Source organism: Hemitrygon akajei, unplaced genomic scaffold, assembly GCF_048418815.1.
Source record: "Hemitrygon akajei unplaced genomic scaffold, sHemAka1.3 Scf000067, whole genome shotgun sequence".
Taxonomy (NCBI): domain Eukaryota; kingdom Metazoa; phylum Chordata; class Chondrichthyes; order Myliobatiformes; family Dasyatidae; genus Hemitrygon; species Hemitrygon akajei.
In genome coordinates, this window is record NW_027331953.1 from 499,144 (window position 1) to 526,107 (window position 26,964).

At 39.7% G+C, this 26,964-nt stretch overlaps 1 protein-coding gene across 1 annotated transcript in view; it reads right to left on the bottom strand.

The window, feature by feature from the left end:
- LOC140722011 (uncharacterized) overlaps positions 1-26,964 on the bottom strand; it is a 156,617-nt gene that overhangs the window by 23,937 nt on the left and 105,716 nt on the right. Inside the window, 2 exon segments of the mRNA XM_073036825.1 lie at positions 8,755-10,493; positions 25,603-25,682. Coding sequence (XP_072892926.1) covers positions 8,755-10,493; positions 25,603-25,682 — 1,819 coding nt within the window.

Consider the following 26,964-nt stretch of genomic DNA (forward strand, 5'->3'; position numbering starts at 1 on the left):
CCCTTCTCACTCCCCTCCCTCACACTCCACTGCATGTGTCTGTGTGTGAGAGACTGCCTGCGCAGTCGCACTCCATTAACGATGTGCTCCCCCCCCCCAACACACTCGCACTCCTCTTTACACAACAATCCTCACCAGCTCAGAAGATCCCTCCTGCACCAACTCCTTAGCCATGTGTTAAACGGTATAATCTTCCGATTCCTGGCACGTGGCACAGATGACAGTCCTGAGATCACAGCCCTGGATGAGCTGCCCGTTAACTTAGCAGCTCACTCCCTGAACTCCCTTTGCAGAACCTCGTTACTCGACCAGCCCATATATCAGAACCTTGCATGCAGGAGACAACATGCCATCCTTTCTTTTCTTTTTAAATCTTTTTATTAATTTTTAAATAAACATAAATGAAACATGAATACAGAGAGTTTGAGAGTACATAGTTAATAGTTTAAATAAACATTCAAATAGATGACAATCAATATATCATAACCTCCCAAACACATGGTAATTGCGAACAAAAGTAGTAAAAAAAACCCAGAAAACTAACCAACATGGGCCATTGCATTATGTCAAATATATACAGTAGTGCCAATAACTCCGAACCTCCATCCAAATAATTAAAGATAATAAAAGTGAGGTTTAGGAAAAGACAATTTAACTCATATGAAAATGTTGAATAAATGGTCTCCAAGTCTCTTCAAATTTAACTGAAGGATCAAAGACAACACTTCTAATTTTTTCTAAGCTCAAACAAGAGACAGTTTGAGAAAACCACTGAAATATAGTTGGAGGATTAATTTCTTTCCAATTCAATAAAGTAGATCTTCTAGCCATTAATGTAACAAATGCAATCATCCGTCGAGATGAGGGGGATAAACGACTATTATCCACCATTGGTAAACCGAAAATTGCAGTAACAGGATGCGGTTGGAAATTGATATTCAGAAATGTTGAAATAGTACGCAAAATATCTTTCCAGTAATTTTGCAAACAAGGGCAAGACCAAAACATGTGGGTCAATGAAGCAACATCAGAATGACATCTGTCACAGGTTGGATTAACATAAGAATAAAATCGAGCAAGTTTATCCTTAGACATATGAGCTCTATGTACAACCATGTTTAGCACAAATAGAAGAAGAATTGACTAATTGTAAAATTTTCTCCCACTGCTCAGTGGGTACAAGGCAATGAAGTTCTTTTTCCCATTCCTTCTTAATTTTTTCTGATACTTCTGGCTGTATTTTCATGATCATATTATAAATGATGGCTACTAAACCCTTCTGACAAGGATTCAGAGCTAAATTTTTTTCCGTAATGTCCGATGGACATAGTTTCGGAAAAGACTGTAACTCATTATTCAAAAAATTTCTAACTTGCAAATATCTAAAAAAATGAGTTTTAGGTAAATTATATTTATTAGATAGCTGTTCAAAGGACATAAAACTATTATCTAAAAATAGATCAAGATAACATGTTATACCTTTTGTTTTCCATAAAACAAAGGCTTGATCCATAAAAGAGGGCCGAAAAAGAAAGTTAGATATTATAGGGCTTGATAAGATGAACTTATTCAAGCCAAAAAATTTACGAAATTGAAACCATATTCGCAATGCATGTTTAACTATACGATTGGTTATTTGTTTATTCAATTTAGATAAAGAAAAAGGAAGTGAAAATCCTAAAATTGAAAACAATGAAGTCTTGTACAGATTTACATTCCAAATTTACCCATTGTGGGCAAGCTGCTATAGTCGATTCTTGTGTCCAAAATATTAAATATCGTATATTAACTGCCCAATAGTAAAATCTCAAACCACCCTCCTTCTTAGGCTTCTGTAAATATTTTTTGCTTAGTCTAGGATTTTTATTCTGCCACAGATAGGAAGATATTTTGGAGTCAATAATAACCATATAACCATATAACAATCACAGCACGGAAACAGGCCATTCCGGCCCTCCTAGTCCGTGCCGAACTCTTAATCTCACCTAGTCCCACCTACCCGCACTCAGCCCATAACCCTCCACTCCTTTCCTATCCATATACCTATCCAATTTTACCTTAAATGACACAACTGAACTGGCCTCTACTACTTCTACAGGAAGCTCATTCCACACAGCTATCACTCTCTGAGTAAAGAAATACCCCCTCGTGTTTCCCTTAAACTTTTGCCCCCTAACTCTCAAATCATGTCCTCTCGTTTGAATCTCCCCTACTCTCAATGGAAACAGCCTATTCACGTCAACTCTATCTATCCCTCTCAACATTTTAAATACCTCGATCAAATCCCCCCTCAACCTTCTACGCTCCAATGAATAGAGACCTAACTTGTTCAACCTTTCTCTGTAACTTAAGTGCTGAAACCCAGGTAACATCCTAGTAAATCGTCTCTGCACTCTCTCTAATTTATTGATATCTTTCCTATAATTCGGTGACCAGAACTGTACACAATATTCCAAATTTGGCCTTACCAATGCCTTGTACAATTTTAACATTACATCCCAACTTCTGTACTCAATGCTCTGATTTATAAAGGCCAGCGTTCCAAAAGCCTTCTTCACCACCCTATCTACATGAGACTCCACCTTCAGGGAACTATGCACTGTTATTCCTAGATCTCTCTGTTCCACTGCATTCCTCAATGCCCTACCATTTACCCTGTATGTTCTATTTGGATTATTCCTGCCAAAATGTAGAACCTCACACTTCTCAGCATTAAACTCCATCTGCCAACGTTCAGCCCATTCTTCTAACCGGCATAAATCTCCCTGCAAGCTTTGAAAACCTCCCTGCAAGCTTTGAAAACCCACCTCATTATCCAATATCAAAAAAAGATTTAGGAATAAAAATTGGTAATGCTTGAAATAAATATAAGAATTTGGGTAATATCATCATCTTAATAGCATTAATTCGACCAACCAATAACAAAGTTAATGGAGACCACAAGTAACAAGTTGCTTAATTTGGTCAATTAAAGGTAAGAAATTAACTTTAAATAAATCTTTGTGTTTTTTGGTAATTTAAATACCCAAATAAGTAAAATAATCTGTGACAACTTTAAATGGTAAATGTTTATAAATTGGAACTTGCATATTTAATAGAAATAATTCGCTCTTATTAAAATTCAATTTGTAATCAGAAAAGTTACTAAACTGAGCAAGCAAGGACGAAATAGCAGGAATAGATCTCTCAGGGTCGGATATGTATAGTAACAAATCATCAGCATATAATGATAACTTATACGTCCCTTCCCCACGAGTAATACCCAAAATATTAGGTGATTCATGAATGGCTATAGCTAAAGGTTCCAAAACAATGTCAAATAGTAAAGGACTTAAAGGACAGCCTTGCCTTGTACCACGGAATAACTGAAAAAAAAAGATCTTTGATTATTGGTAAAGACCGAAGCCAAGGGTTTATAGTATATTAATTTAATCCATGATATAAATTTCAAACTAAAATTAAAATGCTGCAACGTATTAAATAAATATGGCCATTCAACTCTATCAAATGCTTTTTCAGCATCTAAGAAAATGACACATACTGGTATTTTGGGTGAAGGAGTATAAATAATATTAATTAATTTTCTAATGTTGAAAGATGAGTAGCGGTTTTTAATAAATCCAGTCTGATCTTCAGAAATAATTGAGGTAATATATTTTCTAATCTAGTGGCCAAAATTTTACTAAAAAATCTTAAAATCCGTATTCAGCAAGGATATTGGCCGATAGGATGCACATTCAGTGGGGTCTTTATCTTTTTTAAGAATTAAAGAAATAGAGGCTTCATAAAAAGATTGTGGCAATATACCTATAGTTAACGCATCTTTAAAAATTTTACAAAGCCAAGGAGAAAGTATAGAGGAAAAGGATTTAAAAAATTCTACAGTATAACCATCCGGACCAGGAGCTTTACCAGAATTCACTGAAAAAGTAGCCTTTTTTATTTCAGTTTCCATAATAGGTGCATCTAGGAATACACTATCCTCTGTTGTTAATTTTGGGATATTCAATTTTCTTAAAAATTCATCTATTATAGAAGAATCCTCAACAAATTCTGATTGATATAAAGAATTATAAAAATCTTGAAAGGCTTTATTTATCTCTTTATTTATCGTCAGAGTGCCATCTCGTTTACGAATCCTAGTAATTTGTCGTTTAACCGAAGCAGTTTTCAATTGATTAGCCAATAATTTGCCAGACTTATCTCCATGTACATAAAACTGGGTTCTAGATTTAATTAACTGATTTTCAATCGAAGAGGATAATAACAAACGATGCTCCATTTGAAGTTCAACTCTTTCTTTATAAAGTTCTTTGCTGGGGGGTCACTGAATAAATCTTATCAATTGCTTTGATTTTATCAACCAATGTTAATATTTTAGAATTAGTTCGTTTCCTAACTCCAGCAGAGTATGAAATAATCTGTCCATGAATAAGTGCTTTAAAAGTGTCCCATAAAATTCCACTAGAGATCTCTGCTGTTGAGAAAAACAAATCGATTTGTTGTTTAATAAAATTAAGAAAGTCTAAGTCCTGCAATAAAATAGAGTTGAACCTCCAAGATTTAGCATTAGTAGATGAGTCCAATGTCTTAATAGATAGCTTCAAAAGTGCATGGTCAGAAATGCTAATGGAGTCATATTTACAATCAATAACATCTGTAAGTAAACGGTGATCAATAAAAAAGTAATAAATTCTTGAATAATTATGATAAAATTGAGAAAGGTATGAAAACTCTTGTCATTGGGGTGTAAAAAATGCCAAATTTCGGTAATTCCAGAATCAATCATAAAGGAATTAATAAGAGAGGCTGATTTATTCGGAAGAGCTTGGGTGGGCTTAGATCTATCCATCAAAAGGTTTAAACAACAGTTAAAATCCCCACCCATTATCAGCATATACTGATTCAAATTAGGAAAGGATGTAAATAGACACTTAAAAAATTCAGGGCAATCAGTGTTTGGAGCATAAACATTAACTAAAACAACTTTTTGATTAAAAAGTAGACCAGTAATAAGCAAAAATCTACCTTGTGGGTCTGAAATTGTTTCATAGTGTATAAAGGAGGTTGAAGAATCTATAAAAATGGAAACGCCTCTTACTTTGGCTTGGGAATTCGAGTGATTCTGTTGAAAACTAAAAAAGCATTGACTATCCACCTTCCTCACATGAGTCTTTTGTACAAAGATAATATTAGCATTCATTCTGTGGAATACTTTGAATATTTTTTTTCCGTTTGATCGGATGATTTAAACCATTAGTATTCCAAGAAACAAAATTAATAATCTTATCCATATTGCCAATATTTATTACAATTAACACATAAGGTTAAAAAAAAGATGAACTCATGAATCCGGAAGAGGGAAGTAAGTTCAAGGAGGAACTGGAAGTCATGACACTGCAACCATTTTTGTCGTTTCGAATCAGGCCAGGAATCCCTCCACCCTCAAAACCAAAGCCAAAAAGAGGCAAGCAAGCAATCTAATACTAAATTTACCCCATGTCTCAAGACGGCAACTCAAACAAAAAAAGTTAAATAAAAGATACAAACCACCCATATTATAAGAAAGGGTTAGAAAGATTAAAGTATGCAATTAGTATTACATATATATAAAACAAAAGGATTTAAAACAATAATTTAAAACCCATAATGGATAATATTGTATTAGTGTTTTAAAAGAAAGTCCTTAAACTTATTCAGACACATCAAAACAGATATGACATATCCAAGCACTAAGGTCTTTCGGCAAGAAGAAACAACATTTTATTTTTAAAAAAATCTTAATATTTAAATGTTAAAAATATAAAAAAGTGTATATGAACTTAAAAGAAAACCCAATGAATTACTTTCACAACTAACAGAATAATATTATTAAAGAACTCAGAATAAACCAAAAATGGACTTTTACTGTGTGTAAGAAATACGTGTAAGCAATCACGTAAAAAAATCATCATTTTATAAAAGATCCAAATCTATAAACTTATTTTTACATTAGTCAACTCGTAGAAACAATAAAGTGTTATTCTTCAAGGAATCCGCTGGAGATTTGAACAGCCGATAAGTTCCATCATTGAGAGCAACTCTCAAATATGCTGGAAATAACAGTGCTTGCTTGTAGCCTTCTTGATGAATTTCCGACATAACCGATATAAAACCCTTAAAACTTCGGGACTATAGTCTTCCAGAATACGGAATTTAAAATCTTGAAAGCTGATGATACCCTTTTTCCGGGCATCCTGAATCAAACGCTCTTTGGTATTAGGTCGTGGTTTCAAACTTGAATCTGAATGAAAACGAGAAATGCGATGTGCACGGTCAATTATTGGAGGGGTATCCAGTACTTCTGAGCCGAAGACATCCATTAAAAATTTGGAGAAAAATACAGTGAGATTGCCGTTCTCAAATTTTTCCGGAATCCCAATTATCCGGAGATTTTGTCTTCGAGAGCGGTTTTCAAGATCAGTGATTTTAGATTTATAACGATCCAGCAGTTGAAAAGTCGAAGCTTGCTGTTGTTGCAGAGTTTCAATTATGCGATCTCTCTGGCGAGCGGCATCTTCAAGAACTAAAATACTTGCTTGTTGTTTTTGTGAATCTAGTGTAAGTGATTGAAGTTTTGTGTCAATTTAAAATTTCATCCAACATAGAAAGCTTTGAGGTTAATTTATTCTCCAGTTTTTCAAGTCTGTCGTCCGTAAGCTTCGCAATTGCTTCTAAAGTTAACGGTTCTTTCGTCTGTTTCGATTCCTTTGCTTTAGACATTTCAACGAGTTGAAAATGATTCAAACAATTGAAAAAGATTTCATACGTCTGAACCCCTTTAGAATAGGTATAAAAAGATCATTTGGGGGGGGGGGGTTTGTAGGTAAAAAAAAGTAAAAGGATTGGAGCGAAGCCTAAAACCGCTTCATTCCATAAGTGTCATCTTGAGACCACATGCCATCCTGGAATCTCATTCTCACCCACAGGACGTCCAATCAGTTCCCTGAAGGAATGAATAACCTCTGACCACAGCTCGTCTCTTCTCCACCCTTCCCTCCTCAGTCTCAGAGCCAGACTAAGTGCCAGAGACTCTTCTGCTGTGACCTTCCTTTACTTGGTCATCCCCACCATCCCTGACAATATCTAAAGTGATATCTGTGTTGTTCAGTTGTTCTCGCTGTTTCCCCCTTCCCTTCCTGACAGTCACCCAGTTTCCTGTGCTGTGTTTCTTGGATGCAACTGCCTCTCAAATGTCCTACCTATCACCCCTTCAGCCTGCCGAATGATCTGGAGTTCATCCAGTTCCAGCTCCAACTCCGTAATGTGGATTGTTCGGAGCTGAAGCTGGAAGCCCTTCTCACAGGTGTAGTTATCAGGGACACAGGAGGGTCCCCTGCCTTCCCACATCCCGCAAAGGAGCTTTCCACTATCCCGCCTGGCATCTCCACTGTTACAACTGAACAAATGAAAAGGGGGCAAAAAAAAAATTCTACCTTTGGCATGACTTTGTCTTCTCTGACTGAAGGCTCTCCTCACTGAAACCTCAAAGAATTAAAGCCTCAATGTCTCCGCTCCAACTCTGTCCACTCCAACAGTGACCGCTCCACTTGCTCCTGCCTGACTTGTTCTTGATAATCAACCCTAAATACAGATTGGCCACTGCTGAAAGCTCAAAAATAACCTGCCCTGAACCACTGCCTTTAATACTCGGTCGGTGAACCTGAGTGAATTACGTCCTCTCAAGCATCTGATCTCTCCGATTCACGTTGGGTCAAAGCTTGGTTGGGGGACACAAGGATGAATGACTGATCGAAACCCATCCCACATTCAGAGCAGGTGACCACCCTCACCACAGTGTGAATTCACCACTGTCTCTGCAGTGTGGATCACTGTGTGAATGCCTTCGCACAGTCTGAGCAGGTGACCACCCTCCCCACAGTGTGAACCCACCAGTCTCTGCAGTGTGGATCAGTGTGTGAATGCCTTCGCACAGTCTGAGCAGGTGACCACCCTCCCCACAGTGTGAACCCACCACTGTCTCTGCAGTGTGGATCAGTGTGTGAATGCCTTCGCACAGTCTGAGCAGGTGACCACCCTCCCCACCGTGTGAACCCACCACTGTCTCTGCAGTGTGGATCAGTGTGTGAATGCCTTCGCACAGTCTGAGCAGGTGACCACCCTCCCCACAGTGTGAACCCACCACTGTCTCTGCAGTGTGGATCAGTGTGTGAATCCCTTCCCACAGTCTGAGCAGGTGACCACCCTCCCCACAGTGTGAACCCACCACTGTCTCTGCAGTGTGGATCAGTGTGTGAATCCCTTCCCACAGTCTGAGCAGGTGACCACCCTCCCCACAGTGTGAACCCACCACTGTCTCTGCAGTGTGGATCAGTGTGTGAATGCCTTCCCACAGTCTGAGCAGGTGACCACCCTCCCCACAGTGTGAACCCACCACTGTCTCTGCAGTGTGGATCAGTGTGTGAATGCCTTCCCACAGTCTGAGCAGGTGACCACCCTCCCCACAGTGTGAACCCACCACTGTCTCTGCAGTGTGGATCAGTGTGTGAATGCCTTCCCACAGTCTGAGCAGGTCAACGTCCTCTCACTGCTGAAAACAGTCTGGTCTTTTGTTAGCCGAGATGAATGTATGCATTAATTCCCACAGTCAGAGCAGATGAACAGCTTCTATACAGTGTGAACTCGCTGATGTTCGCTCAGTAATGTCTGAGTGAATTCCTTCCCGTCTGAGCAGTTGATGTTCAGTCAGTTGAAATGTCTGAGCGAATTCATTCCCACAATCAGAACAGGTGACTGGCGTCCCCCAGTGTGAACTCGCTGATGGACTTTGAAGCCTGATGACTGAGTGAATCCCTTTCCACAATCTGAGCAGGTGAACGGTTTCTCCCCAGTGTGAATTCGGCAGTGCCTCACCAGGTTGGATGACTCAGTGAATCCCTTCCCACATTCAGAGCAGGTGAATGGCTTCTCCCCAGTGTGAATTCGGCAGTGCTTCACGAGGTGAGATGAGTCAGTGAATCCTTTCCCACATTCAGAGCATGTGAATGGCTTCTCCCCAGTGTGAATTCGGCTGTGCTTCACAAGGGAGTCTGAATCAGCGAATCCCTTCCCACATTCAGAGCAGCTGAACGGTTTCTCCCCAGTGTGAATTCGCTGATGTACTTTCAGATGAGATGACTGAGTGAACCCCTTCCCACATTCAGAGCACGTGAATGGCTTCTCCCCAGTGTGAATTCGGCTGTGCTTCACAAGGTGGGATGAATCAGTGAATCCCTTCCCACATTCAGAGCAGCTGAACGGTTTCTCCCCAGTGTGAACACGCTGATGTACCTTCAGATGAGATGACCGAGTGAATCTTTTCCCACATTCAGAGCACGTGAATGGCTTCTCCCCAGTGTGAATTTGGCAGTGCTTCACAAGGGAGTATGACGCAGTGAATCCCTTCCCACATTCAGAGCAAGTGAATGGCCTCTCCCCAGTGTGAACTCGCTGATGCACCTTCAGATGCGATGAGTGAGTGAATCCCTTCCCACATTCAGAGCAGCTGAAAGGTTTCTCCCCAGTGTGAATTTGCTGATACACCTTCAGTTGAGATGACTTAGTGAATCTTTTCCCACATTCAGAGCAGCTGAACGGTTTCTCCCCAGTGTGAATTCGCTGATACACCTTCAGTTGATACGACTGAGTAAATCCCTCCCCACATTCGGAGCAAGTATATGGCTTCTCCCCAGTGTGAACTCGCTGGTGTCTTTGTAGTGTGGATGAATGAGTGAATCGCTTCCCACATTCAGAGCATGTGAATGGCTTCTCCCCGGTGTGAATTCGGTAGTGCTGCACAAGGTGGGATGAGTCAGCGAATCCCTTCCCACATTCAGAGCAGCTGAACGGTTTCTCCCCAGTGTGAACACGCTGATGTACCTTCAGATGAGATGACCGAGTGAATCTTTTCCCACATTCAGAGCACGTGAATGGCTTCTCCCCAGTGTGAATTCGGCTGTGTTTCACAAGGGAGTCTGAATCAGCGAATCCCTTCCCACATTCAGAGCAGCTGAACGGTTTCTCCCCAGTGTGAATTCGCTGATGTACTTTCAGATGAGATGACTGAGTGAACCCCTTCCCACATTCAGAGCAGGTGAATGGCTTCTCCCCGGTGTGAATTCGGTAGTGCTGCACAAGGTGGGATGAATCAGCGAATCCCTTCCCACATTCACAGCAGCTGAAAGGTTTCTCCCCAGTGTGAATTCGCTGATGAACCTTCAGTTGATATGACTGAGTAAATCCCTTCCCACATTCGGAGCAAGTGAATGGCTTCTCCCCAGTGTGAACTCGCTGGTGTCTCTGTAGTGTGGTTGAATGAGTGAATCTCTTCCCACAGTCTGAGCAGGTGAACGGCATCTTCTCAGTGTGAACTCGCTGGTGTTCATTCAGTTGGGATGATTGAGTGAATCCTTTCCCACATTCAGAGCAGGTGATTGGCCTCTCCCCGGTGTGAACTCACTGGTGTCACTGTGGCGTGGCTGAGTGTGTAAACGCCTTCCCACCATGTAAACAGGTTACCGTCCTCTCACTGGTGAATTTTTGGATCTATCTTTAGCATCGACAACGGAATGAATTGCTTCCCGCTTGCAGAACAGGTGGAGCGTCTCACTGTGGTGTGAACTTGCTGATGTATTTTCAGACTGGATGACTGAGTAGTTCCCCTCCCTCACACAGAGCAGGTGAATGGCCTCTCTCCACTGTGAACTCACTGGTGTGTCTGTGGGTAGGCTGTGAGTGAATCCCTTCCCACACTGAGAGAAGGAGAATGATATCTCACTGCGATCAATCATCTGGCAATTCAGAAAGTCAGATGTTTGAATCCCTTGCACAATCAATGCAGTTGAAGAACTGATCTTCAGTGAACAAATGCTGGTGTGTTCTCAGCACCCCGGTTCCAGTGGATTTCACAGAGTTACAGCAGAAAACTTCAACTCAGACACAAAACACATTTCCAGCTGGGATGAGATAATTCATCTCCAAGAATCAAAAACAGATGTATTGTTGTTGCAAAGAAAAGATTTGGCCACTCCTTATATATCCAGAAAGAGACAGCAAAGAGACACTGCACAAGTGTTCTGCCATTTCAAACCTGTAAAAATATTTGAAAGGACATCAATGCGTGAAGGACAATTTTTTCAAGTGAGATTTTAGTCTGTGGTGAGAACGTAAGAAATTGGAGCACGAGAACGTCACCTGGCCCATCTCCACCAACCTGCCTTTTCCCCATCACCCTTAATTTCCCTACTTTGCAAAAATCTATCCAACTTTGTCTCCAATGCATTTACTGAGGTAGCTTCCACTGCTTCATTGGGCAGAGAAATCCACAGATTCACCACAGTTCTTCATCTCCATCCCAAATGCCCCCAATGTTAAAGTTCTAGTCCCATCTACTAGTGCAAACAACTTTCCTGCCGCAATCTTATCTATCCATTTCATCATTTTACATGTTTCTATAAGATCTCTCAATGTGAGCTCTGGCTCCATCATAATATTACCCAGTTCATCTCATGTTGAGATATACCGCAGGTGACTGTGGGAAGCGAGGGAGGAGATTGCTGAGCATCTGGCGATGATCTTTTTATCATCAATAGGGATGGGAGAAGCACCCGAGGATTGTTCAAGAAAGGGAGTAGAGGTAACCCAGGAAATTATAGACCAGTGAGTCTTGCATCGGTGGTGGGCAATTTGTTGGACAAGATCCTAAGAGGGAGGAGTAATGAGCATCTGATTAGGGGTAGTCAGCAAGGCTTTGTCAAGGGCAGGTCATGCCTTACCAACCTGATTGAACTCTTTGGGGATGTAACATTGATGAAGGTAGAACATTGGATGTAGTGTACGTGGTTTTCAGTAAGACTTTTGATAAGTTTCCCCATACGAGGCTCATTGAGAAAGTAACGAGGAAGGATCCAAGGAGAGCTGCTTTGCGGATCCACAACTGGCTTGGCCACAGAAGGCAAAGAGTGGTTGTCGATGGTCTGTATTCTGCATGGAGGATGTGACCAGTGATATTCTGCAGCGATCTGTTCTGGGACCCCTCCTCTCTCTTCATTCTGACTTTTAAAAATGACCTTGATGAGGAAGTAGAAGGGTGGGTGTGTAAGTTTGTCGATGACGCAAATGTAGTGGGAACTGTGGATAGTCTGAACAGTAGAGCGTTACATCGATAGGATGTAGAACTGGACTGAGAATTGGCAGATGGAGTTCAACCTGGTGGTTCATTTTGGCAGGTCCAATTTGAAGACAGAATACAATATTAATGATAGGACCCTTGGCAGTTTGGAGGATCAGCGAGATCTTGGGATCTGTGTCAATAGTTCATGCAGAGCTGCTACGCAGCTGGACAATGTTTTTAAGAAGGCCTTCATCAGCCATGGGACTGAGTTCAAAAGCGGTGAGGTACTATTACAGATATAAAAGGCCTTCGTTAGGCCCTACTTTTAGCACTGTGTTCAATTCTGATCACCTCACTACTGGAAAAAATGCTCTAAATAGGGTGCAGAGGAGATTTACAAGGATGTTGCTTGGATTGGAGAGCATGCCTTATAATAATAGGTTGAGTAAACTTTGGAGTGATGGAAAATGAGAGGTGACCTGAGAGAGTTGTATAAGATGATGAGAGGCATTGATCGTCTGGATAGCCAGAGGTTTTTTCCCAGGGCTGAGCTAGCTAACATGCGGGGGCATAGTTTTAAGGTGCTTGGAAGTAGGTACAAGGGGGATACCAGAGGTAATTTTTTCGCACAGAGAGTGGTGGGTGCATGGAATGCACTGCCAGCGACGGTGGTAGAGGCGGATACAATCAGGGTCTTTTCAGACACTGTTAGGTACGTACGTGGAGCTTAGAATAATAGAGGTTTATGTGGTAGTCAAACTCTAGACAGTTTCAAGAGTAGGTTTTATGGTCAGCATGATATTGTGGGCCGAAGGGCCTGTAATATATTGCAGACTTCTGTTTCTATGTTTAGATATGAACTCCTCATCTTCTAACATGTCACGGATCAGGCATCCTGACTGACCAACAAATTTCCTGACTGTAAACACAAAGTACACTGCAGATGCTGTGGTCAAATCAAGACGTACAAAAATGCTGGATGAACTCAGCAGGTCGGGCAGCATCCGTTGAAAGAAGGTTGACTGCTTCTTTCGACGGATGCTGCCCGACCTGCTGAGTTCATCCAGCTTTTCTGTACATCTAAATTCTCTGACTGTATTCCCTCTGTATGAGAATAGGCTATTTTTGCCTTCAATCAACCTGTGTCTTGGCTCAATCTGTCCTGATTTTTGGTATTATTTCAAGCGCTGGTCATGCTCCACAACACTACAAAGTGAACTTGTTACTACATGTCGGATCTTGGACATTTTCTAATTACTGGGATCCCCTCCCACCCCCAGCTGATTGACAGTGATGAACCCCTCGATGGCAATGACTATGAAGGGGTGGGCAGTAGTTATTCTCATTGGAATGGGGCACCTTTGTGATGTGCAAGCTACAAGTCACTTGTCATCAAGAACAAGGTGTTTCATATCGTTATTTACACAGAGAACTAAAGTTGACGGGAGGATTTCTTTTTGCCATACAGTACTAATTTACATTTCCACTGACTGGAAGGTAGACTCTTCATCCAAGAGTAACTGGACACTATATTTTTGTTCCGAGGTACTGATCCTCGGATTGACATGGCTGGAGGTATTGGAGTATAAAAGTATAAACTTTAACTATGAAGTCAGTTATTTGCTATGCATGTACTCAACTTAGTAGAATGAAATCTTAGGAATGTAGAAGACAATGGTGTGTTAATGAGAGGTAGCTAAAGAACTAAAGAAATGTAGATTAGAACATTGCTCAGTTCTGAGTTTATTATTTTCTATGCATGTATCCAATTTGGTAGGAGACCGAAGTCTTAAAAATGTAGAAGACAATGGTGTGTTAAAGAAAGGTAGCTAAGAGATGTAGATTAGAACATAATTAAGTCACATAATCCTAGGACTATTATTTGCTATGCATGTATCCAATTTGGTAGGAGACCGAAGTCTTAAAAATGTAGAAGACAATGGTGTGTTAATGAGAGGTAGCTAAGAGATGTAGATTAGAACATGATTAAGCCAATTGATAGGAACAAAAGGGACATGATGTACGTGCAGTACGTGCAATAGGCAACTAGAGATTGCTATAAAAACTGCTGTGTCCGGGGGTCGGGGGGCAATCAGCGACTAGCTCAATGACTGTCTCAGCTTTGATTTGCAGATTAAAGTTTAACCCTTCTTGAAGAATCTTCTGCGTCTCTTGGTCAATTGTGAGGCACGAAAAACCACGGCAGAGGTCGCAGTATTTGCACATATTCTAAGGGGACAATGCTGGCACTGTCACCCATGGCTGCCTCCTTACCCAGCAGACACCAAGAACAAGAAACCTGTCTATCCGCGATTCAAGGACCCAGCAATACGCATGCGCCGGAGAAATGGCGGCGCCGACCGCTCTGAATCAGCCGTTAACTCCCCGTCACTCGGGTAAATCGTGGGGCTGAGAGAGACGGAAAGGACTGGGACTGTCCTGAGGTGCCGGACCAGTGTGGACGCAGCTCATAGTAATGTTCCTTCAATCGCGGTGCAGACGCCGGTAATTAAGTTCCCACCCGCGGCCCTGCTCCTACCTGCGTCCGATCCCTGCGAGCCTCTCATCTACTGAGCGCATGCGTAATATTCGCGATCGGCTGTGACGCACACGCATGCGCATTTGTTTAAACAGGATTAGAAAAAAATCTGCAGATGTGGAAATCCAAAGCAACACCCACAAAATGCTGGAGGAACTCAGGGGGGGGGCAGAAAGCAACGATGGAGGGGAGAGAACAGTCGGCGTTTCAGACCGAGACCCTTCTTCAGAACCGGAAAGGAAGGGAGGGAGAAAGAATGTGGGGTGGAGGGGAGGTGATACATCAGATTAGTCGGGCGTGAAGTAAAGAGTTGGGAAAATTGATGAAAGAGATAAAGGACTGCAGAATAATCACGATGATGTTAATAATAATAAATAAATACATTATTGATCCCGAGTGGGGAATTCTTTCGTTACAGCAGCGACATTTAGAAACACAATTAGCAGTGTGCAGACTTTACTAAAAATAAACCGGGAATAATAATATACACAATAATACTGCACCAATGCGTAATAATAATGTATGAAATAAAAATGCAGAGACTGTTGATCTCTGAAGTGTGTTCTCCTGTCGCAGAAAGATGAACTGTTGAATATGCGTATTGCCGTTGGTCCCAAAGATTTTCTGTAAAGGCGTCAAATGTTATGGGGAGAAGGCAGGAGAACGAGGTTGAGAAGGAAGATAAAAGACACTGGCACTGTCAAGCACAGACAGATGGGACAGACTCAGACAGGGGTTCTTGTTTGGCACGGAGCTGTGGGGCTGAACACCGGTTCATTTTCCACTCTCGGACCTTCACTGAGACCATTTCTCATCAGTACATGTTTTACTTGGAAGTTTCTGGCCTTAACTTATTTTTAATTCATCTCAGAACAATTCTCAACAAAATCTTTATTAGGTGAATCTTAAGACAGATTGTTCTATAATTTTCACAGTCAATAATGCCAGGAATTCTTGGCAGAGCTATAAGTACAGATTTCAAGCGATCATCAGGCAATACAGCAGACTCATATATGCCATTAAACAGTTCAAAAAGAATATCTATGCCCAGATCTTCTAGGGCTTGTAAGCTGAGGTTTCCTCAAGTCCAGTGGCTTTACCACGTTTCATGCTTTACATTGCTTTAGTTTTTTCTTCTTTGGTAATAGGTGGGCCAGAATTAGGGTGTTTAATATCTGGGGGTTCCCCTCTATTATCCTCAGACAGCTGCTCTATATACTGAATCCTCCTCCCACATACTTCATCTGGATCTGTCTGCTGATCTTATGCATTCTGTAGAGGAGGTTTTCTTAATTCCCTAATTTCCTTAATTTTCTTGTCCATTTCTTTGCCGTTGTTAATATGGCCTTCTGCTTCATTGCATTTTTTTAAAATTTTATTTAATTGCGTTTTTAAGTAATTACAAGTGTGGAAAAAAATGTATATATCCCTTCCCCCCTCCCTTAACCCCTCCCCCTAACTTCCCTATATAAAAAAAAGAGAAAGTAAGAAAGAAAAAAAAAGGAAGAGTGCCTGGTTGTTGGAAGATCTCCACATGCTCCATGGAGTTCTTAATAACTTTAGTATATATATTTATTTCTTTCCCCAAGTAACCAATTGTTTCATCTTCAGAGCACCTATATATTTAGTCCTGTCTTTTGTAAATAAGGGCACCAAATTTTCAAAAATGTTTCATATTTATCTCTTAAATTATAAGTAATTTTCTCTAATGGAATACAACCATAGATTTCTTTCTTCCAACAATCTATACTTAAATATGTATCTGATTTATAAGTAACTGCAATAGCCTTTTTGGCTACTGCCAGTGCAAGTTTTATGAATTCTTTCTGATATTTATTTAGTTTGAGTTTCGGTTTTATCCCTTCAATATCACCTAGTAAAAGTAATATTGGATTATGAGGAAGTTGTATTCCCGTAATTTGTTCCAGTAAAAGTCTTAAATTTGTCCAAAAAGGTTGAATTTTAGAACAAGACCATGTCGAATGTAAAAATGTACCAGTTTCTTGGTTACATCGGAAACACTGATCAGATAAACTTGGATTTAATTTATTTATTTTTTGTGGTGTAATATATAATTGATGTAGAAAGTTATATTGCACTAATCTTAACCGAACATTTATTGTATTTGTCATACTATCAAGACATAGTCTTGACCAATTTGTTTCTTCAATTTTAATATTCAAATCACTTCCCCATTTTTGTCCTGACTTATGGACTCCTTGTTTAATTGCCTGTTTTTGAATCAAATTATACATACAAGATATAAATTTTTTAATATTTCCTTTTTGAATTAAAATTTCTATTTCATTAGATTTCGGCAATAACATTGTTTGACCTAGTTTTTCTCTTATATAAGCCCTTAGTTGAAAGTAACAAAAAAGAGTGTTGTTTGATACTTTATATTTATTCTTTAATTGATCGAATGACACTAATATACCTCCTTCAAAACAATCTCCTATGTATCTATCCCTTTTTGAAACCAATTATATAAAAGTTGATTGTCCATTGTAAAAGGAATAAGTCTATTTTGAATTAAAGATCTCTTTGCTAATAAAGATTTTTTTGTCTCATCATCAACATTTATCTTATTCCATAAATCAATCAAATGTTTTAATATAGGAGATTCTTTCTTTTCCCGTATCCATTTGGATTCCCATTTATATATAAAATCTTCTGGTACGTTTTCTCCTATTTTATCTAGTTCTATTCTAATCCATGCCGGTTTATCTTTCTCAAAAAAAGATGCAATAAATCTAAGTTGATTTGCTTTATAATAATTCTTAAAATTTGGAAGTTGTAACCCTCCTAGATCAAATTTCCATGTCAATTTTTCCAACGATATTCTTGATATCTTACCTTTCTAGAGAAACTTCCTCACATATTTGTTTAACTCTTGAAAAAACTTCTGGGGTAATCGTATTGGTAATGATTGAAATAAATATTGTAGTCTAGGGAATATATTCATTTTTATAGTATTTACTCTACCTACTAATGTTATTGGTAATGCCATCCATTTATCAAGATCTTCCTGAATTTTTTTCAAAAGTGGTGAATAATTTAATTTGTATAAGTTTTTTATATCATTATCAACTCTTATACCTAAATATTTTATACCATTTGCCGGCCATCTAAATTGAGGTTATTAATCGACATTGACTATAGTCTCCATTAGTAAGAGGTAAAATTTCACTTTTATCCCAATTTACTTTATAACCTGATATTTTCCCATATTAGATAGATAGATAGATACTTTATTCATCCCCATGGGGAAATTCAACTTTTTTTCCAATGTCCCATACACTTGTTGTAGCAAAACTAATTACATACAATAATTAACTCAGTAAAAAAATATGATATGCATCTAAATCACCATCTCAAAAAGCATTAATAATAGTTTTTAAAAAGTTCTTAAGTCCTGGCGGTATAATTGAAAAGCCTAATGGCATTGGGGAGTATTGACCTCTTCATCCTGTCTGAGGAGCATTGCATCGATAGTAACCTGTCACTGAAACTGCTTCTCTGTCTCTGGATGGTGCTATGTAGAGGATGTTCAGAGTTATCCATAATTGACCGTAGCCTACTCAGCGCCCTTCGCTCAGCTACCGATGTTAAACTCTCCAGTACTTTGCCCACGACAGAGCCCGCCTTCCTTACCAGCTTATTAAGACGTGAGGCGTCCCTCTTCTTAATGCTTCCTCCCCAACACGCCACCACAAAGAAGAGGGCGCTCTCCACAACTGACCTATAGAACATCTTCAGCATCTCACTACAGACATTGAATGACGCCAACCTTCTTAGGAAGTACAGTCGACTCTGTGCCTTCCTGCACAAGGCATCTGTGTTGGCAGTCCAGTCTAGCTTCTCGTCTAACTGTACTCCCAGATACTTGTAGGTCTTAACCTGCTCCACACATTGTCCATTAATGATCACTGGCTCCATATGAGGCCTAGATCTCCTAAAGTCCACCACCATCTCCTTGGTCTTGGTGATATTGAGACGCAGGTAGTTTGAGTTGCACCATATCACAAAGTCCTGTATCAGTTTCCTATACTCCTCCTCCTGTCCATTCCTGACACACCCCACTATGGCCGTGTCATCAGCGAACTTCTGCACATGGCAGGACTCTGAGTTATATTGGAAGTCTGATGTGTACAGGGTGAACAGGACCGGAGAGAGTACGGTTCCCTGCGGCGCCCCTGTGCTGCTGACCACAGTGTCAGACCTACAGTCTCCCAACCGCACATACTGAGGTCTATCTGTCAAGTAGTCCACTATCCAATCCACCATGTGAGAGTCTACTCCCATCTCCGTTAGTTTGTGCCTTAAGATCTTGGGCTGGATGGTGTTAAAGGCACTAGAGAAGTCAAGGAATGTAATCCTCACAGCACAACTGACCCCCTCTAGGTGAGAGAGTGATTTGTGCAGCAAATACGTGATAGCATCCTCCACTCCCACCTTCTCCTTATATGCAAACTGAAGAGGATCCTGGGCGTGCCTGGTTTGTGGCCTCAGATTCTGTATTATCAGCCGCTCCATGGTCTTCATCACGTGCGACGTCAAGGCAACAGGTCTGAAGTCATTCAACTCCTTTGGTTGTGGTTTCTTCGGTACCGGGACAATACGGGATGTTTTCCACTGTCTGGGTACTCTTCTCTGCTCCAGGGTCATGTTGAAGATGCGCTGTAGTGGTTCTCCCAGCTCAGTAGCACAGGCCCTCAGTAATCATGGGGAAACTCCATCCGGTCCAGCCGCCTTGCTGGTACAGATCTTCCTCAGTTGACCTTCCACCTGTGCAGCCGTAATTCTGGGCGTGGGCAAGGTCTCCTGTGAGTGGCTATCTTCCTGTGAGGGAAGTAAGCCTGGTGAGGATGAGATTGAGCTGTCGAACCTGTTGAAGAAGTTGTTCAGCTGGTTCGCTTTCTCCACATCTCCACTTATGTTCGCCCTCCGCTTTGCACCGCATCCGGTGATGATCTTCTTCCCATCCCACACCTCCTTCATGCTTTTTTTCTGCAGCTTTTGTTCTAGCTTCCTCCTATACTGCACCTTTGCCCCCCTTATCTGTACTCTTAGTTCCTTCTGAACTCTTTTAAGCTCCAACCGATCACCATCTTTAAAGGCCCTCTTCTTCTGGTTTAGGAGGCCTTTGATGTGACTAGTGATCCAGGGCTTATTATTGGGATAGCAGCGAACAGTTCTAACAGGGACAACTGCATCCACACAAAAGTTAATATAGTCCGTTGTGCATTCAGTGACCTATAATCTTCTAATCTATAAGATAATTTACATAATGAATGTAATGGATCTGTTAAATAAAGAAGAACATCATCAGCAAATAAATTAATCTTGTATTCTTCCTGATTAACTCTGAAACCCTTAATATCTGGGTCCATTCTTATTAATTCAGCTAATGGCTCTATTGCCAACACAAACAAAGCAGGTGATAATGGACAACCTTGCCTAGTTGATCTTGTTAACTGAAATGGTGTCGAAATTTGACCATTTGTCACTACTTTAGCTTTGGGATTAGTATTTAAGGTTTTAATCCATTTTATAAATGATGTTCCTAATCCATATTTTTCCAATACCTTAAATAAAAAATCCCATTCCAATCTATCAAATGCTTTTTCTGCATCTAAAGCAACTGCCACACTCGTTTCCTCCCTCTTTTGCGCTAAATGGATTATACTAATTAACCGGGTTACATTATCTGCCGATTGTCTATTTTTGATAAATCCTGTTTGATCCATATGCACTAATTTTGATAAGCATTTAGATAATCTATTAGATAAGATTTTTGCTATTATTTTATAATCAGTATTTAATAAAGAAATAGGTCTATATGATGCTGGCTTTAAAAGATCTCTATCTTTTTTTGGCAATACTATTAAAATATCTGTTGAAAAAGATTCTGGAAGTCTATGCGTTCTTTCCGCTTGATTTATTAACTCCATAAAGGGAGAAATTAATAAATCTTTAAACTTTTTATAATATTCAGGCGGAAAACCATCTTCTCCTGGAGATTTATTACTTTGAAGTGATCCCAGAGCTTCTTCAACCTCCTTCAATATAAAAGGCATACCTAATCCCTTCTGTTCTTCCGTATTTAATTTTGGAAGAGTTATTTGTGCTAAAAATCTTTCTATCTTAACATCATCATTTTTTGATTCTGATTTATACAACTCAGAATAAAAATTCTTAAAAGCCTAATAAATTTCTAGAGGCTTATAAGTAACTTTTTTCACTTTTGTTCGGATTGCATTTATTGTTTTAAAAATCTGATCTGTTTTTAACTGGCATGCAAGGACCTTATGTGATCTTTCACCTAGTTCATAATATCTCTGTTTAGTTCTCATAATTGCTTTTTCTGTTCGATATGTCTGGAGTGTATTATATTTTAACTTCTTATTAATAAGTTGTCTTCGTTTTTCTTCTGTCATATTTCTTTGAGATTCTTTTTCTAATTTTATAATCTCTTTTTCCAATTGATCTATTTCTATCATATATTCCTTCTTAATTTTAGAAGTATAACTTATTATCTGACCTCTCAAATATGCCTTCATTGCTTCCCACAATATAAATTTATCATCATCTGAATGTAAATTTGTATCTAAAAAGAACTGAATCTTTTTCATAAAATCACAAAAATCTTGATGTTTTAGTAGAATTGAGTTAAATCTCCATCTATAAATTGATTCCTCTTTATCTATCATTATCATTGTCATTATTAAAGGAGAGTGATCAGACAATATTCTTGCTTTATATTCCACATTTTTCACTCTATCTTGAATATTCGTTGATAATAGGAAAAAATCTATCCTTGAGTATGTTTAATGTCTATTTGAATAAAATGAATAATCTCTTTCTTTTGGATTGATTCTTCTCCATATATCAATCAAATTTAAGTCTTTCATCAATGATAGAGTTAATTTTGCTACTTTTGATTTTGTAATAGCCTTTATTGATCTATCTAAAACTGGATCTAGACAAAAATTAAAATCTCCACCTATTAATATTTTATCATGTGCGTTAGCCAAATTCAAAAAGACCTCCTGTATAAATTTTACATCATTTTCATTTGGTGCATAAATATTCATAAGAGTACATAGTTCTGAAAAAATTTGACAATGTATAATTAAATATCTTCCTGCCGAATCAATTAATACATTTTGTATTTTAATTGGTAAATTTTTATTAACCAAAATTGCAACTCCTCTCGCCTTTGAGTTAAATGAAGCTGCAATAACATTTCCAACCCAGTCTCTTTTTAATTTCTGATGTTCTATGTCCGTTAAATGAGTTTCTTGTAGGAAAGCTATATCTATTTTCCTTTTTTTTAATATATGTTAAAATTCTTTTTCTTTTTACTGGTCCATTAAGCCCATTAACATTAAAACTTAAAAAATTCAATAAATTATTCATTGTTTTTAATTATGTTACTCCAATCTATAATAATACCTAATCTTTCAACTTTCGTGGTATCCTGGGAAATCTTTTTAGAAGTCTCCATGTTGCTATGTGTGTCCCCACCAATAATCCAGGCAAAAAATAGAAGAAAAATAGAGTATAAGGAAAAAAACAAAATACCCCCCTACTAATGTTGTGAAAGAAAAAAAAAACACAACATTACCCCCCTCTGTTGTACGGGTCATGGCAATCGCCATGATTACACACGTGAATCCCGTAGTAACCGATTCAATGCTCCCCAGCCCCCCCGCAACGTAAAAAGTATATATATATAAGAAAAGAAAAAACATATTATTCTCAATTAACATTTCTAAAATTTTACTTTTCTCCCTTGTATCATCCTTAAATGTCCATCAGTTCCATTCACTATCTCTGTCTTTGTCTTTAACCATTGCGTTTATAAATCTCTACGTTTAATTAGCGAATAGATGGAAGTTTTTGTGCGAACACCTCCGCATCTCGATAATCGGGAAAAAATCTTTTTCCCTCTTCCAAAAAATTTATCAGTGTTGCTGGGTGACGCATTAAAAATTTGTGACCTTTTTCCCATAAGACTTCTTTTGCTGAATTAAATTCTTTCTTTCTCTTCAAAAGGTTATAACTTATATCAGGATAAAAAAGAACTTGTTTCTCTGCTATCATCAATGGACCCTTTCTTCTTTTGGCACCTTGGGCAGCGGCCCTCAAAATCTTTTCTTTATCCTGGTATCTTAAACATCTTATCAAAATTGATCACGGATTTTGATCATCTTGAGATCTTGGCCTTAAGGCTCTGTGCACCCTTTCAATCTCAATTGAAGTTTCTTCACCCATTTCCAATTTTTCAGGGATCCATTTTTGAAAAAAAATTATTGGGTCTTCTCCTTCGGTACCTTCCTTAAGTCCAACAATTTTAATAATGTTACGTCTACTAAATCAGAAGAAGAGGGCCTTTAAGGATGGTGATCGGTTGGAGCTTAAAAGTGTTCAGAAGGAACTCAGAGTACAGATAAGGGGGGCAAAGGAGCAGTATAGGAGGAAGCTAGAACAAAAGCTGCAGAACAAAAGCATGAAGGAGGTGTGGGATGGGATGAAGATCATCACCGGAAGCGGAGGGCAAACATAAGCGGACATGTGGAGAAAGAGAACCAGCTGAACAACTTCTTCAATAGGTTCGACAGCACAATCTCATCCTCACCGCAGAACTCCACACCAGGCTTGTCTTTCTACTCGTCCTCCCTCTTACTTCCCTCACAGGAAAATAGCCACTCACAGGAGACCTTGCCCACGCCCAGGATTACGGGCTGCACAGGTGGAAGGTCAACTGAGGAAGATCTGTACCAGCAAGGCGGCTGGACCGGATGGAGTATCCCCACGATTACTGAGGGCCTGTGCGACTGAGCTGGGAGAACCCCTACAGCGCATCTTCAACATGAGCCTGGAGCAGAGAAGAGTACCCAGACAGTGGAAAACATCCTGTATTGTCCCGGTACCAAAGAAACCACAACCAAAGGAGTTGAATGACTTCAGACCTGTTGCCTTGACGTCGCACGTGATGAAGACCATGGAGCGGCTGATAATACAGAATCTGAGGCCACAAACCAGGCACGCCCGGGATCCTCTTCAGTTTGCGTATAAGGAGAAGGTGGGAGTGGAGGATGCTATCACGTATTTGCTGCACAAATCCCTCTCTCACCTGGATGGGGTCAGTGGTGCTGTGAGGATTACATTCCTGGACTTCTCTAGTGCCTTTAACACCATCCAGCCCAAGATCTTAAGGCACAAACTAACAGAGACGGGAGTAGACTCTCACATGGTGGATTGGATAGTGGACTACTTGACAGATAGACCTCAGTATGTGCGGTTGGGAGACTGTAGGTCTGACACGGTGGTCAGCAGCACAGGAGCGCCGCAGGGGACCGTGCTCTCTCCGGTCCTGTTCACCCTGTACACATCAGACTTCCAATATAACTCAGAGTCCTGCCATGTGCAGAAGTTCGCTGATGACACGGCCATAGTGGGGTGTGTCAGGAATGGACAGGAGGAAGAGTATAGGAAACTGATACAGGACTTTGTGATATGGTGCAACTCAAACTACCTGCGTCTCAATATCACCAAGACCAAGGAGATGGTGGTGGACTTTAAGAGATCTAGGCCTCATATGGAGCCAGTGATCATTAATGGAGAATGTGTGGAGCAGGTTAAGACCTACAAGTATCTGGGAGTGCAGTTAGACGAGAAGTAGACTGGACTGCCAACACAGATACCTTGTGCAGGAAGGCACAGAGTCGACTGTACTTCCTTAGAAGGTTGGCGTCATTCAATGTCTGTAGTGAGATGCTGAAGATGTTCTATAGGTCAGTTGTGGAGAGCGCCCTCTTCTTCTTGGTGGCGTGTTGGGGAGGCAGCATTAAGAAGAGGGACGCCTCACGTCTTAATAAGCTGGTAAGGAAGGCGGGCTCTGTCGTGGGCAAAGTACTGGAGAGTATAACATCGGTAGCAGAGCGAAGGGCGCTGAGTAGGCTACGGTCAATCATGGAAAACCCTGAACATCCTCTACATAGCACCATCCAGAGACAGAGAAGCAGTTTCAGCGACAGGTTGCTATCGATGCAATGCTCCTCAGACAGGATGAAGAGATCAATACTCCCCAATGCCATTCGGCTTTACAATTCAACCGCCAGGAGGAAGATATGTTAAAGTGCCGGGGTTAGGACTCATTGTATTTAAGTAAACTACTTAAGAACTTTTTAAAAGCTATTTATTAATGCTTTTTGAGAGGGTGATTTTAGATGCATATCATATTTTTACTGAGTTAAGTATTGTATGTAATTAGTTTTGCTACAATAAGTGTATGGGACATTGGAAAAAATGTTGAATTTCCCCATGGGGATGGATAAAGTATCTATCTATCTATCTATCTATCTATCTATCTATCTATCTACTAAAATTTTCAAGCTTATCAATTTTTTCCACGAGTTGTTTTCTTTCTGATGTCCAGGCATTATTATCAACTTCCATTTCCTTCATTCTTCCATCCACGTCTTCCATTTTAATTCCCAAATCTGTAATTTTCTTTTCCATTTTTTCTTGTTTCTTTGTCATTTTATCAAACATAGCCTCCATATTTATTATTTTTTCTTTAATTACTTTTTGGTTACTTTTAATGCATTTAATTTATGCATTATTTGCCTCAAAGTCTTTTTTATATTTTCAGAGGAATTTTCATCTCCATCTTCGTCTGATTAAGGGATGTCACGTGATGACGTAGGATCGAGACGCTGGAACCCAGCCCTCCCGTAAAAAAATCAATAAATTAATGTTTAAATGAAGAAAAAGTAGTCAATATTTTCATAAGGTTACTTATAAACTACTCCGGCTTGTTTTAAGCTATGCCTCATAAACAGAGGACGAAGAAAGATACTACCGCGAAGACAGCTCAAGTTCGAAAAGAATCAAGGCCTACTTCTACCGAAGAACCGCGGACTCAGGTACAACACATCACTGTCGAAACAGAACAGGAAACTGCGGCAGCATCGGCCATTTCTAAAGGAAAGGATCAACGAGAACGGCGCAAGCGTAAAAGAACGAGCATGCGCAAACGAGAGCAACCAGAACTACAAATTTCAGCTGCGACTTCAACTGAGAGTGACTTCATTGCATTTTTGATTTAACCATTCTTCCTTTGCAATATTGCACACTTGTCTGTTTAGCTCTCTGAATTGCACTTCATTATTCTTCACTAACCTTCTTTGTTCTATCAGATGTAGAATTTCTTGGGTTATCCACCCCTTGTTGGTGTGTTGTGTTTCTTGTATTTGGATTATCTCCCCTGCGGATTGTAGTATAGAATATTTAAATCTGTCCCAAATAGGTGTTGTTTCGTTTTCGTTGATGTGTTCTTCTACAGCTGTCTTGAATTGTTGCTAAGTATGCTATCTTTTTTTTTTGTTCTCCCAACACCGACTTCTCTTTTTTCCACGTTTCAGTTTCTTTAATTTTGTTTTGATGGTAGCTATTACTGGATGGTGATCTGAACAACAGTCTACTCCTGAGTAGGATTTAGAATTTGTGATATTATTTCTAAAGGGTTCATTGACGGTAATGAAATCTATTTGATTCCTTGTTCTATCTCCAGGCCTAATCCAAGTACACAATCTACGTGGATGGTTTTTATACCAAGTATTGGTGGTGACTTGGTTGTATCTGACACATCAGTCAGTAAACCTTTCTCCGTTTTCAATTTTCTCCCCTAGTCCAAAGGGTCCTATAATATTATCAACCGTTTTCTGTCCAACTTTGGCGTTAAAATCTCTCATGACTAGTTTTATATCCTGAGATTTACATTGCCGTCACGATCTTCATAAAACTTGTTATTATCCTCTTCGTCCCCATCATTTGTTGGTGCGTAGGCTTGGATTATGCTAATGTTAAAAGGGTTAACCCTTAATTTAACTAAAAGCAGCGATCGGAAATCGCCCAATATGGCATAAGACATTTTGATACTTTGTATTATTTCAAATTCTCACTAAACACTGACGAAAGGGAAGAACAACTACTTCACAATTCATATTGGAACCAAACGGCGGTGGTAAAAACTGATAATAATATAAGTAGTTGCACTAAAATTCAAAAAGGATTTAGACAGAGATGCGTTGCCTCATTGGAATTTTTAAATATCTATAGTGAAATGATTCTCAGAGAAATAGAAGACCTAGATGGGATAAAAATTTGAGGTGTTAACATCAACAATATAAGATGTGCGGACGATACCATCCTAATAGCAAGTGCTACAGAAGACCTACAAATCCTCCTACCCAAAGTAATG